At 34.7% G+C, this 18456-nt stretch overlaps 1 protein-coding gene across 3 annotated transcripts in view; it reads right to left on the bottom strand.

Annotated features, from left to right (window-relative positions):
* Positions 1–5888: 5888 nt before the first annotated feature.
* Positions 5889–18456, bottom strand: part of LOC145689909 (uncharacterized) — a 58941-nt gene continuing 46373 nt past the window's right edge. For all 3 annotated transcript variants that reach the window (XM_081764250.1, XM_081764265.1, XM_081764259.1), the window contains exon 11: positions 5889–13738. In XM_081764250.1, coding sequence (XP_081620376.1) covers positions 13558–13738 — 181 coding nt within the window. In that variant the 3' untranslated portion in view covers positions 5889–13557. The remainder of the gene's footprint in view (positions 13739–18456) is intronic.

The following is an 18456-nucleotide window of genomic DNA, read 5'->3' as shown; positions in this document are numbered from 1 at the left end:
GGGTGGAAAAGTCGTCAGGAACCTTTTTTTTTGTTGTTAATATATCCGTTCAGTCGCTGTGTAAGAAGAGGATTCAAGTAAGTAAGGAATAGTGAAAGTGAAACTCAATCCAGGTATTTGGCGTCAAAATTTCCTTGTTCTGACAAACATGTGTGAATATATTTTCTGGTGTACGTGTAATATTCGTAATATGAAGCATTAAGTTCGTAAAGTTTCCCTCAACGCCGCACACATGTAGATTCAGGCAATGTGACATCGTGTTTTCATTCGATGGGGGGGGGGGGGGGAACGAAAGCTAGAATCTCAGCACAGAGCGATTGTTGTAATCTCAAGAAAAATGTGTGTACCACACACACATTTTCCCCAGTGATGAAAAGATGTTTTAGATTCCCCAAAATCTAGAAAGTATTCATTTTCGGTAATTCTGCTCAAAATTCAACTTTTATTTATTTTGGCATGTTTTCTTTGGTTTTTTGAAATAGAATGATTATGAATGTTGAAGATGTAAACAAGTGTCAGTTTCACGGCTACTGTCAAGTGCAAGGGTACATGCATTTTGCGTACCGATAACTGAAAACTTTCATCAATAGGCTAAACCTACGTAATATTTTAAAAATCTGATACCCATCAAGTTAGAAATTGCAATTTTTGTTAATTACTAGTAAATATCTTTTCCTTTTTTTTTAGAAATTCAATATATTCAGAGCGACACTGATGCAAAACTAACCACTGCGTCTTCGGTAGGAATGTGGTAGCGAAACGAAACAAAATATAAATGCGAAATAAGTATGGTGCTTTATGAAATATATGTGTGATTTTTTTTTTTTTTAATATATATATGCTTGTTTAGGTTAAGTTAGATTAGGTAGATTAGGGCTTTAGGTTTAAGTATGTCAAGATGTACATGAATGTTTTGCCTGTGCTAGATTGTCAGGTGGGTCCGAGCTGAAAAGAGGTCGCGAAGAGCGTAAATCCTCTACGCCGGCCACAATCTCGACGCACAGAGGAGTGTAAGCACCAAAGAATATGTAAACAGAAGCAAAATAAGCTAACCACAACATGTAGGCAGTGAAGTTATTATTTTCAGTAGTGTTTTGTATTTTCTATTGTGTCCTTTTGTTTGTTTTGCGTGTCGATACAATGTCAATGCTCTAGAAGGCAAGAATATTAGATGAATATTAAAGAATATGAATATTTCGAGAATATGAGCAAAAGTAAAGAATGTTTCGGCTCTGAAAAGTATAGAAATTGATCTTATTAAATTTTATTTTGATGGGTATGTCAGTTCAATGTAAAATATTTTCCTGTTAATGAATATTTTGTCCAATAATACATTCATGAATATTTTGAAGAATAAAACTTACTAGCCGTGAACGCATCTTTCTTTTCGAATACGAAATCTAATTAGCTTGTAATTTTAAGAAGTCATAGAAATACGTAGTCGATGTTTTTGGTATGCATGCGAAGCATGATCAAAACGGAGAGCAGTACGTACAGAATAAGTGTACTGGGGAAATAAAATAGCTGTGAAATTCAGGGAAGAGACTTTCCTTAGTGTGACCGAGTTGAAAACAACCGAATCTGTAGAAATTTCTCATTTTACCAGTTTCAATCAAAATCTCAGTTTGGATTTTTTTTTTTTTTAAGTTACAAAATTCTGTTTCGAGATTTTTTTTTTTTTTCAAATTCAGATAGGGCTTTCACAGACAACATCAAGATCTTCTTTGTGCTCAGTGCCAGCTCCACTCGGAAGTCGGTGTCCTGTGTCTGTAGTCGTGGTTCACAACCTATTTCCGGATGGGATGTGGATGATGAACTGCAGACCTGGATATCGGGCTGTGAGTCGAGATGGAAGAGAGTTTGGAAGCTTTATATTTCGGGCCAAAATTTGAGTTCTATTTTCCGGAGATGATTGGCTTGGTGAGTGTATCAGTGACTGCTGATGACGAGCCCATACGGGCCCAGTAGGTTCGGTGTCACTAGTCAGTGATACATTCAACATAGCATGTAATCTCAAGGAAAGGGAACATCATACAAGAAAACATTAATTCAATTCATTTTATTATTATTATTATTATTTTATACATTATTTTTTTTTAAAAGTAAAATTAGGAACAACAACGGGCACAAAGCTCTGGAAACTAAAGTCAGGTCGGCGAGCTAAGTACGAGCCCACGCAGAATAACTAATGCCCTTTTACATGCAAACGCATGTACGTGTGCGAAACGCACTCATGCTTTGTCGAGTTCCTCTACTCGACTGACTTTTTATCGCCAGCCTGTTGAGCTTCTATTCGAAAGGGAAAATCCCGGTTCTGACTTGCAACGCTATTGACTGATGTAATTGTTAAACTAAGCGATGAGAATTCTTGCTGGAATGCTCTGCGAAGCAATTCTTCTTTCTTTTTTGACATATAAGGATTGCTAAGCGATTTGATCGAAGTCTCAAACACATATGTATATCCTTGCGAAGACAGAGTTTTTGGAAAATTTCCATACGAGGCCTGTTCATTAATTTGGAAGTTCACACTGCATCGACTGTCTTTCTTCTTTTGATTAACACAATTAATGGGCCCAAAAATATCCGTAATAAATGTTTGAAAGCCAGTGCTTCCAGGATTGACTTAGAAGAAGAAACGTTGTGTGGAATGTCGGAGAGAATACTTCTAAAAATAATTGAAATAAAGATGTGTGTACCCAGACCTGCATGTCTCAAAACTTTTCTAGTAACCCGCCTTGTATTTTGAGACACTGCTATATCACATTTATATTTCATACATCGTACACGTCACGATGTGCGAAATTGAATTGTTCTCATTAATCGAAATGTAAAATAAAGTCTACAATGTTTCGAACTGAACTGTGCCGGTCAGACGGCTTGTTAATTGAACCAGTTTAATTCAAGTACCTTCCAATATATTCTTTCTCCTTACTTTCCCAAAGCATATTACCAATTCTTCTTCCTAGCGCACCGCCAAAGGCTTAATTCGTAACTAGAAATTCAATTATTTTGCTTTATGTCCTTATGAAACACCTAAGCTACAGAAGTTATTTCAGATCTATAGTGATGGGGTTTATACGAACAATAATAGAGTCACTTAGCGTAAATTATCAATGGTCGTAAAGATACATTGGATCTCAGTTTATTCGTAACAAAAGTGCTACCGACCCTTTCTAGGAAGACTACAAACGCTGCTTTCCAATGTCAAACATAGTGCCAGTGCTACCTTCAAGATGTACAGAACACCGTGTCGAAGAATGGCATAGCACGTGTTAAAAGAGGTAGGCAAAGCAAAGGCAAGAAAAAACCAAACCAACGTTCTGCTACTATCCGTAAAGTGCAGACTCTCGTGAGGCCATAGGCAACTTTCTACAGAGAACGTAGTGTTAAAAGACATCCAAATGTGGTATTCATGAGTGTAGGGGAAGTTTTAGCAACGATTCATAATCGTTGCTAATTTTGATTTTATTTTATTTAACTTTCAGTTTAGCGTCCCTGTCAGCAGCGAGGCTATATGAGACGCAGGCTTACAGTTTAGCATGGAATCCGAACATAAGCTTCCACCGGAACTCGAAAACGGGTCTCCCACGGCAAAGGCGCTTACACTAACCACTTATGTTGCTGGTTTCTATTACAATGGAAAATTTTAAGATACACGATGTCTCCAACGTCCTAACACCAATTTATCGCCAGGACATTGTTCATTTGATGGGAAGGAGAAAAACTGGATATGACTCCATCAAGACAGCGAATTCAACACCTCTCATCTGAAGTCCTCTTCTTTCAAAACCGACGGAAGAAATTAATATCCGTGTCATTCCTTTCAACCACTGTGAAGTCTCCGGGTGCCTCACCAATGAACTACTGCGCCTTCAGCCTCCTCAAAAGGGCCTAGGTACAACTAGGAATCCATATCATTGACGGTGTGTAAAAAATCTTTTACAAGTGGTTGCGACTGAACTTGTTTACAGTGTATGCCAGTCTCCTCCAATAGAAACTTCGATGCTCGGTGGTAGCCAGAATGCAGGACCATCATATAATGACAACATAAGCGGTTGTGGCTTCATGGGAATTTCTAATCTCGGTGATCCTCGAAATCATTATTACAGATGAGAAACAACGCCTGTATAAAGAACAGAACTGAATTTATGTCGGCTCCAAACCATGCCGGAATTTGAATCTCATGTAGCTGGGACACGTCTGAACGATCACGCAAATACATGAAACAAACTTTTATTAATCGATCTCTTGATAGTTGGCAAGTGCGAGTTTTGCACCTAATTGAATAGTTAAGTTTGATATTGTCATATTTAGGTATTACATAAGCATCTACAGTGAAACCTGTCTATGTTGGCCACCATCGGTTCCATCGAAAAGTGGCCAACTTAGACAGGTGGCCAACTTACAGAAAATAAGTGTGATTTGTGTATTTTTAGTATAGGATTTCTAGTATTACTTGATTGTAAAATTTTAATAAGCAGTGGCACGACAGCTACTTATAAATAATGTGTATAGAGTAATCATAAAAATATACAGTACTAGAAAATATTACTATAGTATGCAAGAGCGCCGATTTCTCTGTAAATTTGGGGGGGGGGGGGCATTCAGATGCAGAAGGTACCGGTATATATATATGAAGATTTTAGGACAAATTGCACTCAAATTATACCAAATATTGTATACTCATAAATAAAATAGGGGCCACATGAGCTTTGGGGGGGGGAAGGCCCAGGCCCCCTCAGTTCCCCAGGATCGGCGCTCTTGATAGTATGTTTAATATATATGCATACCTTTCTCTTCCTGAAAACTAGTCTGGTGCATTGGATTATTCTGATTGAAAACACAATAACACAAACAACCATGAAATAGAAGTGTATGTACGCAGTTTATTAAAATTGATATTATAGCACACTGAGTTATTCAGATTGAAAACAAGAAAAGCCAAGTTATAAATTGAGAAATTCATATGCAATTTATATGACTTCTTTTCAGTTGTTACTGAATGGTTGTTCATTCTAGACATATTTGCTGTATTCTTTTTGGCAGATATGCACATTCTAATATTGTAGTTAACTACCTCTTGTTAATGAACTAATAGAAAAGTTTCCCTTGGAGCAAAAGATGTTTTGCGAAAATCTTGAGGGAATTCATATCTCAAAACCTCCGCTACCTTTTGACATCCAGTCAGGTGCCAATAAATGACAATTGAGCTCTAACCTTGAGAATTTTCCGGAATTACTAAAGTTTCCCACTGATGAAAGGAGCAGATATAGCTAATGGTTTTACCAAAACAGAGAGGGTAAACAAATACGTACAACCATTTCCTGAATTGCTGTACGTGCTTTTTCTTAGTCACATCTTTCTTCACCACCCTTTTATGAGGGTAGTGTTCTGGCCATTGACCTCCAAGAACAAATCGTGCGAATCTATGCTTCTTTCTGTCCAGTCACAAATACAGAACATCTGCCTCTCATATGGGAATTCGAAAGAGTTAAGAAAAATAACAAAATTGTATTTTTCGTGGCCAAGATACGCAGGTAAATTTATCATTATCATCATAGGGTAAACATTGCTTCAGTGTGGCCAACTTCCAAGATAGACAGGTGGCCAACTTATAGAGTAGTAAGTAACGAATGTCTTATGGGAAAATGCAGGTTCAAGACGAACTAGGCCAAGATAAGCAGGTGGCCAACTTAGAGAGGTGGCCAAGTTGACAGGTTTCACTGTACTTCGTTATTTAAAGAGATGTGAGAACAATACAATGTTATTTTAATCTACATTTCAATTGGTTCCAACTTTTTTTCTTGCATACCCACATAACTGCCCTGATGTAGATTTAATTGTACAGTAATCTGATCTAATTACTAATAAAAGATAAATAAAACAACTTTCATTCGCTTCACTGTTTTATTTCAATTTGCCAGCACTTATTATTTTATTTTTTTATTTTTTTGGTTCATACTGACCATAACAATATTAATATTTTCTTTTGTGTTCTTTTATTATTATTTTTCATTAAACAAAAACAATTCTTATATTACTTTATCTTTTTTAAAAAAAACAATCACATGACTAAAATTATAATACATAAATAAGCCAGCTTTCAGCACGTCATTTTTATTTTTTTATAAAAAAAAAAGAAAGAAAAAGGATGCTTGAAGTTTATGAACATGTTATTTGTGCTGAAAGCAGGCAGCATTTAATTCTTGTCCATTCTCAGCACCTCCGAAACTACAATTTTCTTTTATTCGGTGTTACACATGGTCAGTTTTTTCTTTCTTTTCCAAAAATTAAATTTTGCACAATTTTCTTTCAATTACATAGAAAATACACTCAAAATTGTAATTTTGTGTTCAACATATTTTTTTTATAAGTTTGAGGTTTTTTTCTCGTATTTTCATGACATGGATGACAAAAAAAATGGTGTTGCAACTTAAGTGCATTCACTCTTGACAAGTGACTACTAGTATTGATGATAATGATGATGATGGTAATAATTATTACAATTAAAAATTAATATTTTATCAAGCATCCATTATCAATATATTATTATTATTACCTACATCTTTTATTTTTTTCTCAATTTTTTTTGTTTCTTCCTTCTCAGTATTTTGAATCATGAGAAGGAAGAACAAAAGAAAATTAACGTGTGTTTTGAAATTTGTTCCTACAAGATTTTTTTTTTATAACATGATGTAAATGTAAAACTCCAAGGCATACAGTTAGGGAACACACAAACCCAATTTATTTTTATATATATTTTAATTCTTTGACTTAGCTTCAAATAAAAAAAGCGCGAAGCTTCGTCAATACTACTGTATTGCCACATACAAACAAACAATTCTGTCAAGATCCTTATTTTCTCTAACTGGTTATCAACATGAGGAGAGTAAAACAACAAAATCTATATCTTTAAGTAATAACAGGTAATCTAGTTCTGTACTTTCGTATATTAAGTTCACAATTATCCCAAACTTTAATATTGCTAGCAGCTTCAAAGTCATGATCAGAGATCACTTTCTCTACATTCATAAAATGCAGTAAACCAAATATACTGTATTTGCACTTTATTCCCTTCGATTCGATTTGTTCTTTTATTCAGATAAAGTAAGCTTTTGAAAGTTCGTGATTATTATTAACTTATTGTAGCTAACAATAACAGCAAAAAGATATCGTATATGAATACAGACAACATTATAAATAAATATTTAAATTCCAAATATTCTGAAAAGCGAAACGTCGTGTCTCAAACTACTTTTAGATTATAACTAATAGAACGTATAGAACACATATCAAATTTAACATATTACTAACTTGGATGTATTCACAGGAAGACATTCAGGTTAGTATTTTGTTACTTTTTTACTTATTTATTTTATTCCTTATCTTAAGTCACTTTAAGACACATTCGAAATGCTTGTACGTTATGATCTGATCCTGCACAATGTTTAAAAAGCCTGCCTTCACTAAATTCAGTGTACACACTCAGTATTACCATTACTCAAAAATAATAGTGAATGAAGTCCAACGAATAAATGTAAAAGGAAGAAGAGAATGTTGGAACATACTGACTAGAATAAAGAAACAAACACAATTAAAATTAGTGAAGAGAATCATGCAACACTATACTAGAGTAGATAAAGAAACAGATGTGAATCTTCACTATGTAACATAAGCTTTAGATTCTTTAGAAAAGTACTACATTTCGACTCCTCAGAAAAAGTACTGAATTTATTCGGTGTTCTAACATGTGTATTAAGAACAATATTAGTTATTATTATACATCTCACTACAGTCTTTGGAATATTTTTTTATAAAACGGAACAATGAGAAAATAGATATTAATATCGTTCAATAATTTAAATTTTCAACCTACGTAACACATGTTCAATCTCATTGAGAGAGAGGAGAAAATGCTCAGCAGAGTATTATTGATGAGCATTAATAAAAAACGGATTAAAATTATTCGTTAGCAAAGCCAGTTCTTAAGACAAAATATTATGCAGAAACTTGATTTCGAAATTACCATCACGAATAACGAGCACGTGGAAGTGGAGATTCAAGTTTTCGACTACAACTATCACTAAGAAAGGAAAAATATTTTGCCTTTATTGTTTTCAAATCGAATACGGCAGCAACGAAGAAACTATTTTTTACAAACCAATCAAAACCAAAACAACGAAAACAGCATCCCGACATCAGATCGTTAACAACTTTATAGGATAAATACAAACACACACACAAAAGAACAAGGAATTAGTATCGGAGAAAGTATGCGACACTGTTATCCAACCTAACGATCAACAAAATCACACGCATTAACGAAAACTATAAACTTCAAGACTAACGACCACTATTACGAAACTTCAATCGAAACTATAGTCAAATAACCATTAATATATAATGATATAAAAATAAGTCTTACCCATTTACATCATGCATATGAGAAATAGGACCATTCATTTCAACAATACGACACAATAACCAAACCACCATACCTAACAATTACACTGATTATAGGCTTTCTCTCAAACAACAGATAAAGCTTTCAACGCTACTCAAGAAAATGATACCCAACTGAAAACAAGTATCACATTACTTTTGAATCAACTTGTAACACACTGTTAATTAAATATCTTTCCATATTTAACATACATAACCCATTCCAAAATTAAATTTTGAAGAAATCAAATTATCCATTACAAGTTTGATATCGTTACTCTAATTGCTTGGAAAATTACACGTAAGGATTGCACATCAACTTGATGCATTACAAAACAGTGCGTTTAATGTGATCGAGATTTCATCCATTATTTACACAACGACGAGGATGAGATTTCTTCAATCCTAACGCGTCGATAAAAAATAAAATAAAATAAAAAATAAAGACTACATGATAGAGTGTATTTAACTCTCTAATTACCGTATATTTAACTCTCTAATTACCATCTTTTCATGCACAAATTATCATTTGCGCTATTTCAGTTTTGTAGTAGCAAGGGCATATATATTCATTCGCCTGCACAACAGAATCAATACGGGAAAAGCCCATGGCTTGCTCTTTCACAATGATACTACGCAAGTTTATGCTACTCAACAGGTGCTCACTCCCTTTTTGTGATATCACTAATATCCTCTTATTTATCCAGTTACAGATTATTTTCTCAGATTTAAGAGTTACAAATAACTGAAATAAGATTCCTGTAAGTCAACCATATAAGTACTAAAGAAAAGTAAAGAGGATAAAAGATGGTAGACTGTCCTGTAAAGAACTCAGAAATTTCAGTAACATTGAAAGTGACGTAAATTTCTACTGATGCCAGACTTAAATTCCTGGGTCTAGATTTCTTTTTGAAAGAGAACTTGACTTTGCACATATATCTAGATAAAGAATGTCTGCTTAAACATCAAATCAATGCATGCACCGTCAGATTTTGAAGCAGTTGACAGTATTTCTTATCTTTCTTCCTCCGAGCTCAGTCAGTACAACAAAAACAAAATTGTGCCGTTGGAATATTTGAAGTGATAGGAGGATACACTGTGCCTTACAAAAATGTACTGCAGCTTTCACTTGTATATAGTTAGGATTAAACACCCTAAAACAAATGGATAATAACAAAAACTTGGGAGCACGCTTTATCCGTACCCGTCTTTCACTTTGACATGACCAGCGAGCTACTTTGTAATTCACAACTTTGTAATCAGCAGGTGTTTATATAGCAGTTCCGCATTTAGTTATGATCCGTTCAAGCGGTGTTTGAACTATATTCTTCATTAACATTCGAGAGTAAATTATTTAGTGCTGGCATCTGGCTGCTTATAACGCAAACACAGACTAGCATATTAATAGCACCTATATCTGTAGAGACGTATCTAAATATTTTTCTTGAATATATCGTAATACTTTCCTATCGTCTTTAACAAAATTGGCCACAAGTACTAAATATGATCTATTTCACGCGTTCGCATCAGAAGTAAGTACTGAGGGATTCGGGGATGAAGGTGGTATGTACCGAATTGTATATTTCGAGAAAATTGAGGTGAAAAGTTTTCCTGTGTAGCCTACACCCTTCCATAGTTTCTGAATCTCTTTAACCTGATGAGGAATCACTTAAATGTGGTGTTGTGAAGCAAGAATATCAAGTAACATTTCCATCCCCACCACAATTCATAGTTTCAAAATACGTAACCGGACATCTTCATTCTCTGGCCCCTTCAATTCGTAACTTCTTCCATTAGTTTGTGATAATCATATCTTGTAACATGTAAAAGACATATGAAACAATAAGATTCAATCATCATAATACCAAATTAAACACATACAATACATATTAAGAAGTACAGAACTTATTACCTGATAAAAGAGATAGAAGTAGGAATTACAATAAGGATCTTTACTGAATTGTGGTCTTTATATAATATTTTTTATATATTTTAATTTTTTTATTATTTTTTTTTTACCCCTTGGGCATATATTCAATTGAGAAAATTTGTATCTACCTGGGCATTCAAAAAGCCGAAAAGGAGAAAATTTCAGCTACAATAAAAAAAAAAAAAAAAAATGACAAACTGTTCATAATGTATATAAGCTTTCGGGTGCAAATACAGGCACGTACAATTACTCATAAACGAGTATTTTTTTAAAAAGAAAGTTCTTTTTACCATTACACCTACAAAGCAGAAATCCTGCTATCAAGTCAAAACTCATCTAATGGTTTTCCAATTATTAAAAAAAAAAAAAAAAAAAAAAAAAAAAAAAAAAAAAAAAAAACGTATATATTTTCTCTACGAGAAAAATGTTATCCATTGAATTCTATGACCACTCTTTCTCTTTCACATGTTATTAAAAAATGTCAGTAAATGAAGTACAGAAAGTTTCTAATGAGAACTTCTGAAAGTTACTGCATCATTCCCTCTCTACCCTCCCGAAAAGGAAAGACTATCACTATTCTTTTCTTTATAATATAGAGAAAAATTCTAACACATTTTTGGGAGTGTTTCACATTTTTTCTTAGGGTAAAAGCCTATGTTTTACAAAGTGAAATGTACTTAAATGCCCAAGACGTTATTTCAACTTACAATACATACACACAGTATTCTTTAACATCACAAGGGAAGCTCAAACTGTCATTCGCAGGTTTTCAACTTCCATACGGAACAATATCACTCCAGATAATTAATTAAAAAAAAAAAAAAAAAAAAAAAAAACTTACTATAAACCTTCATGCCACAATCGTGTCTTCTTTCAACACGTATATTATTGTAAAACAAAATCAAATCTTATACATGAGATACGAGCTTCCAACTTATGAAACATTCTTTCTTTAGCAGAATCAGGATGAGAATTGGTGTAGGAGAAAAATGTCTACACTAATAAAGAGGTCTACTATCTCATGAATGGTGAAGCACACTTAAAATGCTCTGTGTTCTCATATGAATTAATTTCAATAATTCTGAATCACCAGCCGATAATACAATAGGCAAAGGTAACACTCAAGGGTACTATGTTAAAAATATATATATATTAGTTAGGAAGATATTCTGGAAACATCCTCTACTGAAGAGTTACTGAATTATTTTGGGAGACATGTCTGGTTTCTACAAGACAAAAATTAATGAAGATGAGGGGAAAATTTCTAGTTAACAAGGTTTAAGACGAAGTTACGTGAAATAGACAGATTATCATTTCTAAAGGACTACTTTTAGCGTGGAATTTTGTCCTTAGAAATTTCAAAGTTAATAATAATAAAGTGATTTCAGTAATGAGCACAATGAATTGCAGAGACAAGGCAACTTCACTAAAACACATTCAATTAAAAAAGGAATCACTCAATTTCGTTACAAGTGCCACTGTCCTTAATATGATCACACTACAAAATAGGAAATACAATAACAGTGGTGTACGACAAAGAATTAAAGTGTGCAGGAAAATACTAAAAGGACTCTCACTATTCTTTTGTTCTTGTTTTTACGGTGAATAGAACAACAATAATATGGAAAAAAAAAAGGCATGAAAACTTACTATTTCACTTGTTGCATCCAAAGGATTAGGATACTGGTCAGCTCTTTTATTACTATTTAGAGCTGGTACAAGCCTGTTTCATCCTTGGATGCACAGAAAAAAAATCAACCGTGTATATTTAAAATAATGACACGGGATTTACGTGGTGATTAATATAAATTCTACTTTCTTTATTCACCACATGATTATTAGGAACATGCATTTATTTCCTCTTTTTATTTACTTTATATATAGATATATATATATATATATATTTTAGTGAAACTCCACTTCTTTCAAAGCTGGCGGAGTTCACCATACGAAGCAGCTAATGTAGAGCCCTCTTTTCTTATTTCATAAGTGTTTATTGTTTACATTATTCATATTACTAATGATGTTTTCTTACTCTTTCTAAAAGAACAACCTATACATGTTATAAAAATCCCAAGCAATCACAAACAAACGTTCGTAACATGCTATCACTGGAAAACTGTCTGGAAAAACTAAATATGCTCTGATACTTTACGTTACCTGTTCCTTTATCCATTTTAAAAATTAAAAAAAAAAAAAAAAATCAGAAATTTACATGTCGTCAGCTAATAAGTGTTCTTATAATATCCCAGAATGATGGGTAATCAGGTATGAAAAGATAATTACGAAATAATGAATATAATATTAATGTTTTCGGATAAACCAAAACTAACTGCGTACTGTAAAATGACTAGTTTCACAAATCTCAAGTATTATTTTACACAAGTTCTACAATACATTACAGTGGAACAGATTTTTTTATAAAATAATGAACTGTCCACATTATTCAGTACAAATGAATGGTGATCACTACGAACGGATAGAACCACAATAACACAAACACTAACTCACATTTTATAAAATGTAAACAAGGTACTTCCTTCAGTTAGCTAACTCAAAATCTATTACTATTTGACCTACGAAGTCAATGTGAAAAAAAAAAAAAAAAAAAAAAATCTAAACACAGATGTAGCCCTCTCCCAGCCCCTTTCCCTTTGGAAATAAAAATGCATGAACCCAGATTTTTTATGTATCTACGAAACCCGTTTCTACATGACGTATTACTTAAATATAATGCGTTACAAGAAAGAACGTTCACATCAAAGGAGCTCCTAGAAACATCAATATCAGCAGCCATAACGCATTAGGCTACTAAGTAAACAATTACTTTCAAGGGCAATAAATACTACTCCAACTACAAAAAAGGTTTTATCAACACGTTACAAGTACCTTGCACAATACCACTTGCGCCACGAATGTTTTTCTATGTGTTAAAACAAATAAATAAATAAAAGTAGTAAGAAATTCACAGTATTCTTTTTCATTTTTTAAATTAATATATCGACTCCTCTTTTTAAAAAACAACTAATCCAACCCCTTAAGAATAACTGTGACTTTCTTTCAACCTTTTTTCTTTTTTCTATATATCGTTCCTTCAGAGGGCTCTTCATCAGGTGCATTTCAACAATATCGAAAATAATCACTAGTATATTACAAGAATTTAACACGCCTAGTGTCTGCAAACCTTACAATGTCACAGGCCTAGGTTGGCCGTGAAGAAATGGGCACGCTATTCCCTTCAAACAGGAGCCTTCTTCCCAGAATCGACAGGGTATCGAAGCAAGATCATGTGAGAAACGGCAGTGTAGACGTCTACAGTTGCCTTCCAGGTAGAAACTGCAAGGACGCTGACTGGATGAGTGGTGTCTGTAACGAGAAGAACAGTGCATGAAGAATTAACAAAGTATGTAATTTAACTATACGCAACTGGCACAATACTGCTGACATTTTTTGCCCTTTCCGCCATATCATAACAATCACCAGTTTTAGGTTTCAGCGCGAAACTTTACCGAAATCGAAATTACATTAACTTACGTTCAGAGTAGGGGAGTAGTGGAGTTATTTTAAGGTAAAGGTTCTTTACCTAAACACGAAGGTAATATTACTCAAATGTGGGGACGCCAAAATATCTCTCGCCTAGTGTCAAAATACCTAGGGCCGGTCCTGTTTTTATAAATGTGAGAAACGAAAGGGCTGAAATTAATATCCGTGCCTATTCATGGCCAAGTGGTTTAGCCGTTTCCTTTCTGTAAGTGTGGTCATAGATTTGAACCCAATGGGAATACTCACAAAAAGTTGTAAATCATCTTTTGTGTAGTTCCAGTGCTAAAAAGCGACAAACACAAAAGTTAAAATTTCTGTTTCTTCTTCTGCGTCATATACATATGCGCACAGGTAAATGACAAATTATAGACTGAATATCAAGTAACTTCCATATATGGAATTTCATAATTTTGTATCATGCGGTTCGAACTAAATTAGTCATAATAATATTATTGTTTCCTTTTTAAAATCTAAAAGTATGTTATAGTTTTCTAAAACTGATCTCTCTCCACAAACTACGCTCTGTTATTTATTATTAAGTTCACAGAATTTTGATACCCAAAAATTATATTTTTATTCAATGCTTTTCGAAGTATGTTTGATGGTCTTTCACCTCCCCATATGGATATCACAAACCATGCAGATGTTTTAATAGAACTATAATATTTTTTCTAATATTTCAAAAGATAAAAAAAACACGACTGCATAATAAAACATAGATAGTACACGAGAGATTATTCCATAAATAATGTACACTAATTTTTGTTCACTTCTATGTTTAATTTTTAATTCTATGGTATCTCTTTACAAGGTATCACTGACCGAGTCCCAATATGCGGGAAAATCCAGTATTCAATCCAAGATGCTATTTTTATTCCGCTGTCGAGTAGGTCGGGTAGCGGCAGCCGAAAGTTCCTCTAGAGATGGGAAACGATGGTCACATGTAAGTTGCTTCAACTTCGGGAATAGGTCGAAGGCTGGTGGACTTACGTCCGAACTCTAACACCTCCCAACAGCATTCGAGTCTCTTTTTACTTACGATTTCCCGAAGTGCAGGTAGGCGTTGCCGTGGAGGACGAGTGGTCCAGCCAGCCTCGAACAACTGAGATCGGGCTTTATGTCTTTTTCCGCGCAGATGCGGTATACTGATGTTGCTGGAATTACTGTGGTTTCAGAACGTACTTCACACGTCGCACGGCCCGGTCACCTTCTTCAACAGTATCTGCCACAAGTTGCACACTGCGTTCATCGGTTGACAATTTGGGCCTTCCTGTTCTTGCATCATTTATGATCATACCACTACTACGAAAACGAGCAGTCAGAGTGTACTACAGTCCACTGTTAACTCACCACAAATTCACGTAAAACCCTGTGGATTTCTGTTGGGTTTTTGCCACGTAAAGTTTCAATCTTAACCTATTAGTGTATCAAATTTCCTAGAGGTAATTGTTCTTAGGCTTACTGAATAATTTTCCAAAACACAAAACAACGGTGGCTTTTAAAAAAGACCAAAACAGCGCATTTATTGCCGGCACTCGAAAGCAGCATTGATAGGCAGAGTTATGGGCAATTGCATTATAGTAACGTCTTAGTTCGTAAGTACATCGGAAGCAACTGCTTTGTAATTATCTATCTGAAAATAAAATTTTATCTATATATCGACGACAAGGAATAAGTTTAAGACAGTTTTAATCCACAATAGTGAAATTCTTATCAAAGAGTTCAGAAAGTGGTCACACTTGTTTGCCTCGCGAATAATGTTTGCCCCGCGATTCGTAAACCGTAAATACAGAGTTCTGACTGTACGGACACGTCCTTTATAAAATTCGTTCCGCAAGTGACAGATTGTTCTGAAATATTGATTATAATCTTTACTTGATTCTAAGTAATACCGGGATCTTGAACAGGGTTTGATAGCTTCTACAGTTTTCAAATCACCAGGCTTTGAACTCGAATTTTAACATCTTCGGCTGCTTATAAGTGATAGGCTATGAATAAAGATTTCACTTATGAAGAAGAAAAATGAAATGAATATTTTTAGTTTAATGTTCAATCGTTATGATTTTGTGCTAAAACAGACAGATGATTAATGGAAGAAATAACTGTGAAATTGAATTTTTTGTGCTCTCTCACCGGGAAAATGCTGGGACTACGTGCACCAAAGGCACGAAGGGACTTAGCAACGAAGGTTTCACTTAATAAATAAATATCATATGCTTTATATTCATGTAAAAACCATACATGATCGATGTAACTATCACGAAAAAGATCATTCATAAATTACAGGTAAGATTATTAATTCTACGTAAGATGTGTGTAATGTACAATTTGAAAGAAGCACATGTTTTGAAATGGGCATGTGTATGTAGTCTGTGTGTAATATCTTCAACTACTGAGAAAAGAGAAATTTACTCCAAAGAAACAAGAAAACGCAAAAATACACGGAAGAACGAAAATATATACATAATAAAACAAAAAAAAAAAAGTGTATTCATAAAAGGCCTCTCACCCCCTTGAAAGCTTAGATGCCCACCAACTAACCACAATGTTTATAAGTAACACGTTCAACTGATTCAATTCAGACAGAAAGACAACTACATAAAGCAGCAATTTCTTTACTTATAATTATCAGTATAAAATGCTGATTTCTTGTCAAGGAATGAACACCTAAGAATAAACACAACAATTAGAAAAATAGTTTTCCTTTGTTACCCCCTACTCCCGAACATTTTTCATATTTCAAGATGACTACAAAGTGGAAATTACAGACTAACACTTCAAAAACGTTTCTTGGAAGAAAAATGTTTGTAGACTTGTACTGAAAAAGGAGATTTAAATACACTGCTTTAAAAAAAAGTGACTGGGAAAGCTAGAAAAGACGAATGCTCCAGACTTGCTTATTTTATAGTGAAACATTCATTAAATTTTCAGTATTTGTAATATAATTTAACCTAACATTAGAATTTCCGTAATACATAGAAATTTTTTCACGTTTTCCAGACTAGTAAATACCAAGTTATCCCATAAGTAATGTATTTTTTGCACCATGAGGAAAAGAACGATAACTCACCTGAACAGTGAAATTAGGCAAGAATTGTCTCCATCAGGTTCTACAACACACTGCTATCATCAACAGTTGCTGAATCCCACACTGAAAAAAAGACACCAGTTTTGAAGGCAAAGTACTGGGTCACTATTCGTCGCGCACACCATCCTCATCTTGCAGTGTTTTCCCGGAAAGATCGTGTTGCAACCTGCGAAAAAGACGATAGTCTGCTGGTGTAGAATTTGGTAAAAGCGCCAGGTGGTGGATTCTCTTCTAGTCACATTCCATGACCAACGACCCAGTCTCAGCACAAGTCCTTCTTGACATGTGTGGGCATGCGTTATTGTAGCTAAGCGCACTCTTGTGTTGGACCAGAGCAGGACGCTTCTCCCACAATGTATGTAATCGGTAGGTACTGAAGCTGCTGACAGTAGGCATCTGAACTGATTATCTAGTTACGTAGCAAGAGCTCAAAATGGAGATACTTATTCCACCAGTGTCTCACAAACCACTCATCAATTTACAGGGTCCTGTTTTCCCGAAGTTCCTGTGCCCTTCCTCCTTTAGGTACCCACTGACATTTGCGTGTGATGTTATGGTCGACGACCTATTTTTCATCCAATGTCACTATTCTGTCCAAAAATGTCTCACGCATGTGCGCACCATAACAGGTGAGCAGGGAAGAGCAGATGTCCACTGGCTGTTGCTTCTGTTGATGCGTTAACGTATGGGGTACCCACTTATCGAGTTTTGACTTGTGCCCAAGGTCTTGCAGATGAATGGTAGATTGGGTGAGATGGAGTTCACTGGACAGTTCTTCAACAGTTTGCACTGGATTTGCCACTACCGCTGCTCAGATTGCCCTTCTTATGGCTTATCAGTGTGGCTGGTGTCCCTAGACCAAAATTTCTGGAATTACCACTAGCACTTTTGCACAGCCACAAAACCCTGACCATATACGGCATCAATATTTCGTGCTACTGCACTGGCTGTACGTCCCCGGTGAGATTCATACGTATGATACACCGTATGTGGTCCTCCGACAGTTATGATCAAACACAAGCCACAATTTCAAAATGTAGAGTAGGCTGTTCTATACACTACTGCACAATGAAGTGTCCTATATGATACAGCTATTCATTACACTATTCGTCCGTCAGATGTCATTGTTGCAACGGTCATCGAAGAAACATTACTTAGGAATGAGTTAATAACGTAAATATCTCGGAGCTGACGTTCTTCAATTTATATCTGGCTGATGACAGCACCATAAGAGGTTGCTGAAGTGATAGCAGTAACGTAATTAACAGTAATCACACGACACAAACAGATTAAAGATTATTGAAACTATACGAAATGAAATCTTTCAGTTTTACGTCCTACGAATATGCCATATAAAAGTGATGATGAGAATGAATGGAATCTTTCAGTTTAATGTCCCACGATTATACTCTTTAGGCTACGGGAGAAAGATGAATAAAGCTGAGAATGCGCA

The sequence above is a fragment of the Thermobia domestica genome, chromosome 1 (genome assembly GCF_964235325.1).
Source record: "Thermobia domestica chromosome 1, izTheDome1.hap1.1, whole genome shotgun sequence".
Taxonomy (NCBI): Eukaryota; Metazoa; Arthropoda; class Insecta; order Zygentoma; family Lepismatidae; genus Thermobia; species Thermobia domestica.
Note: the sequence above shows the minus strand (reverse complement) of the source record. Positions and strands in the feature narration are given on the sequence as shown.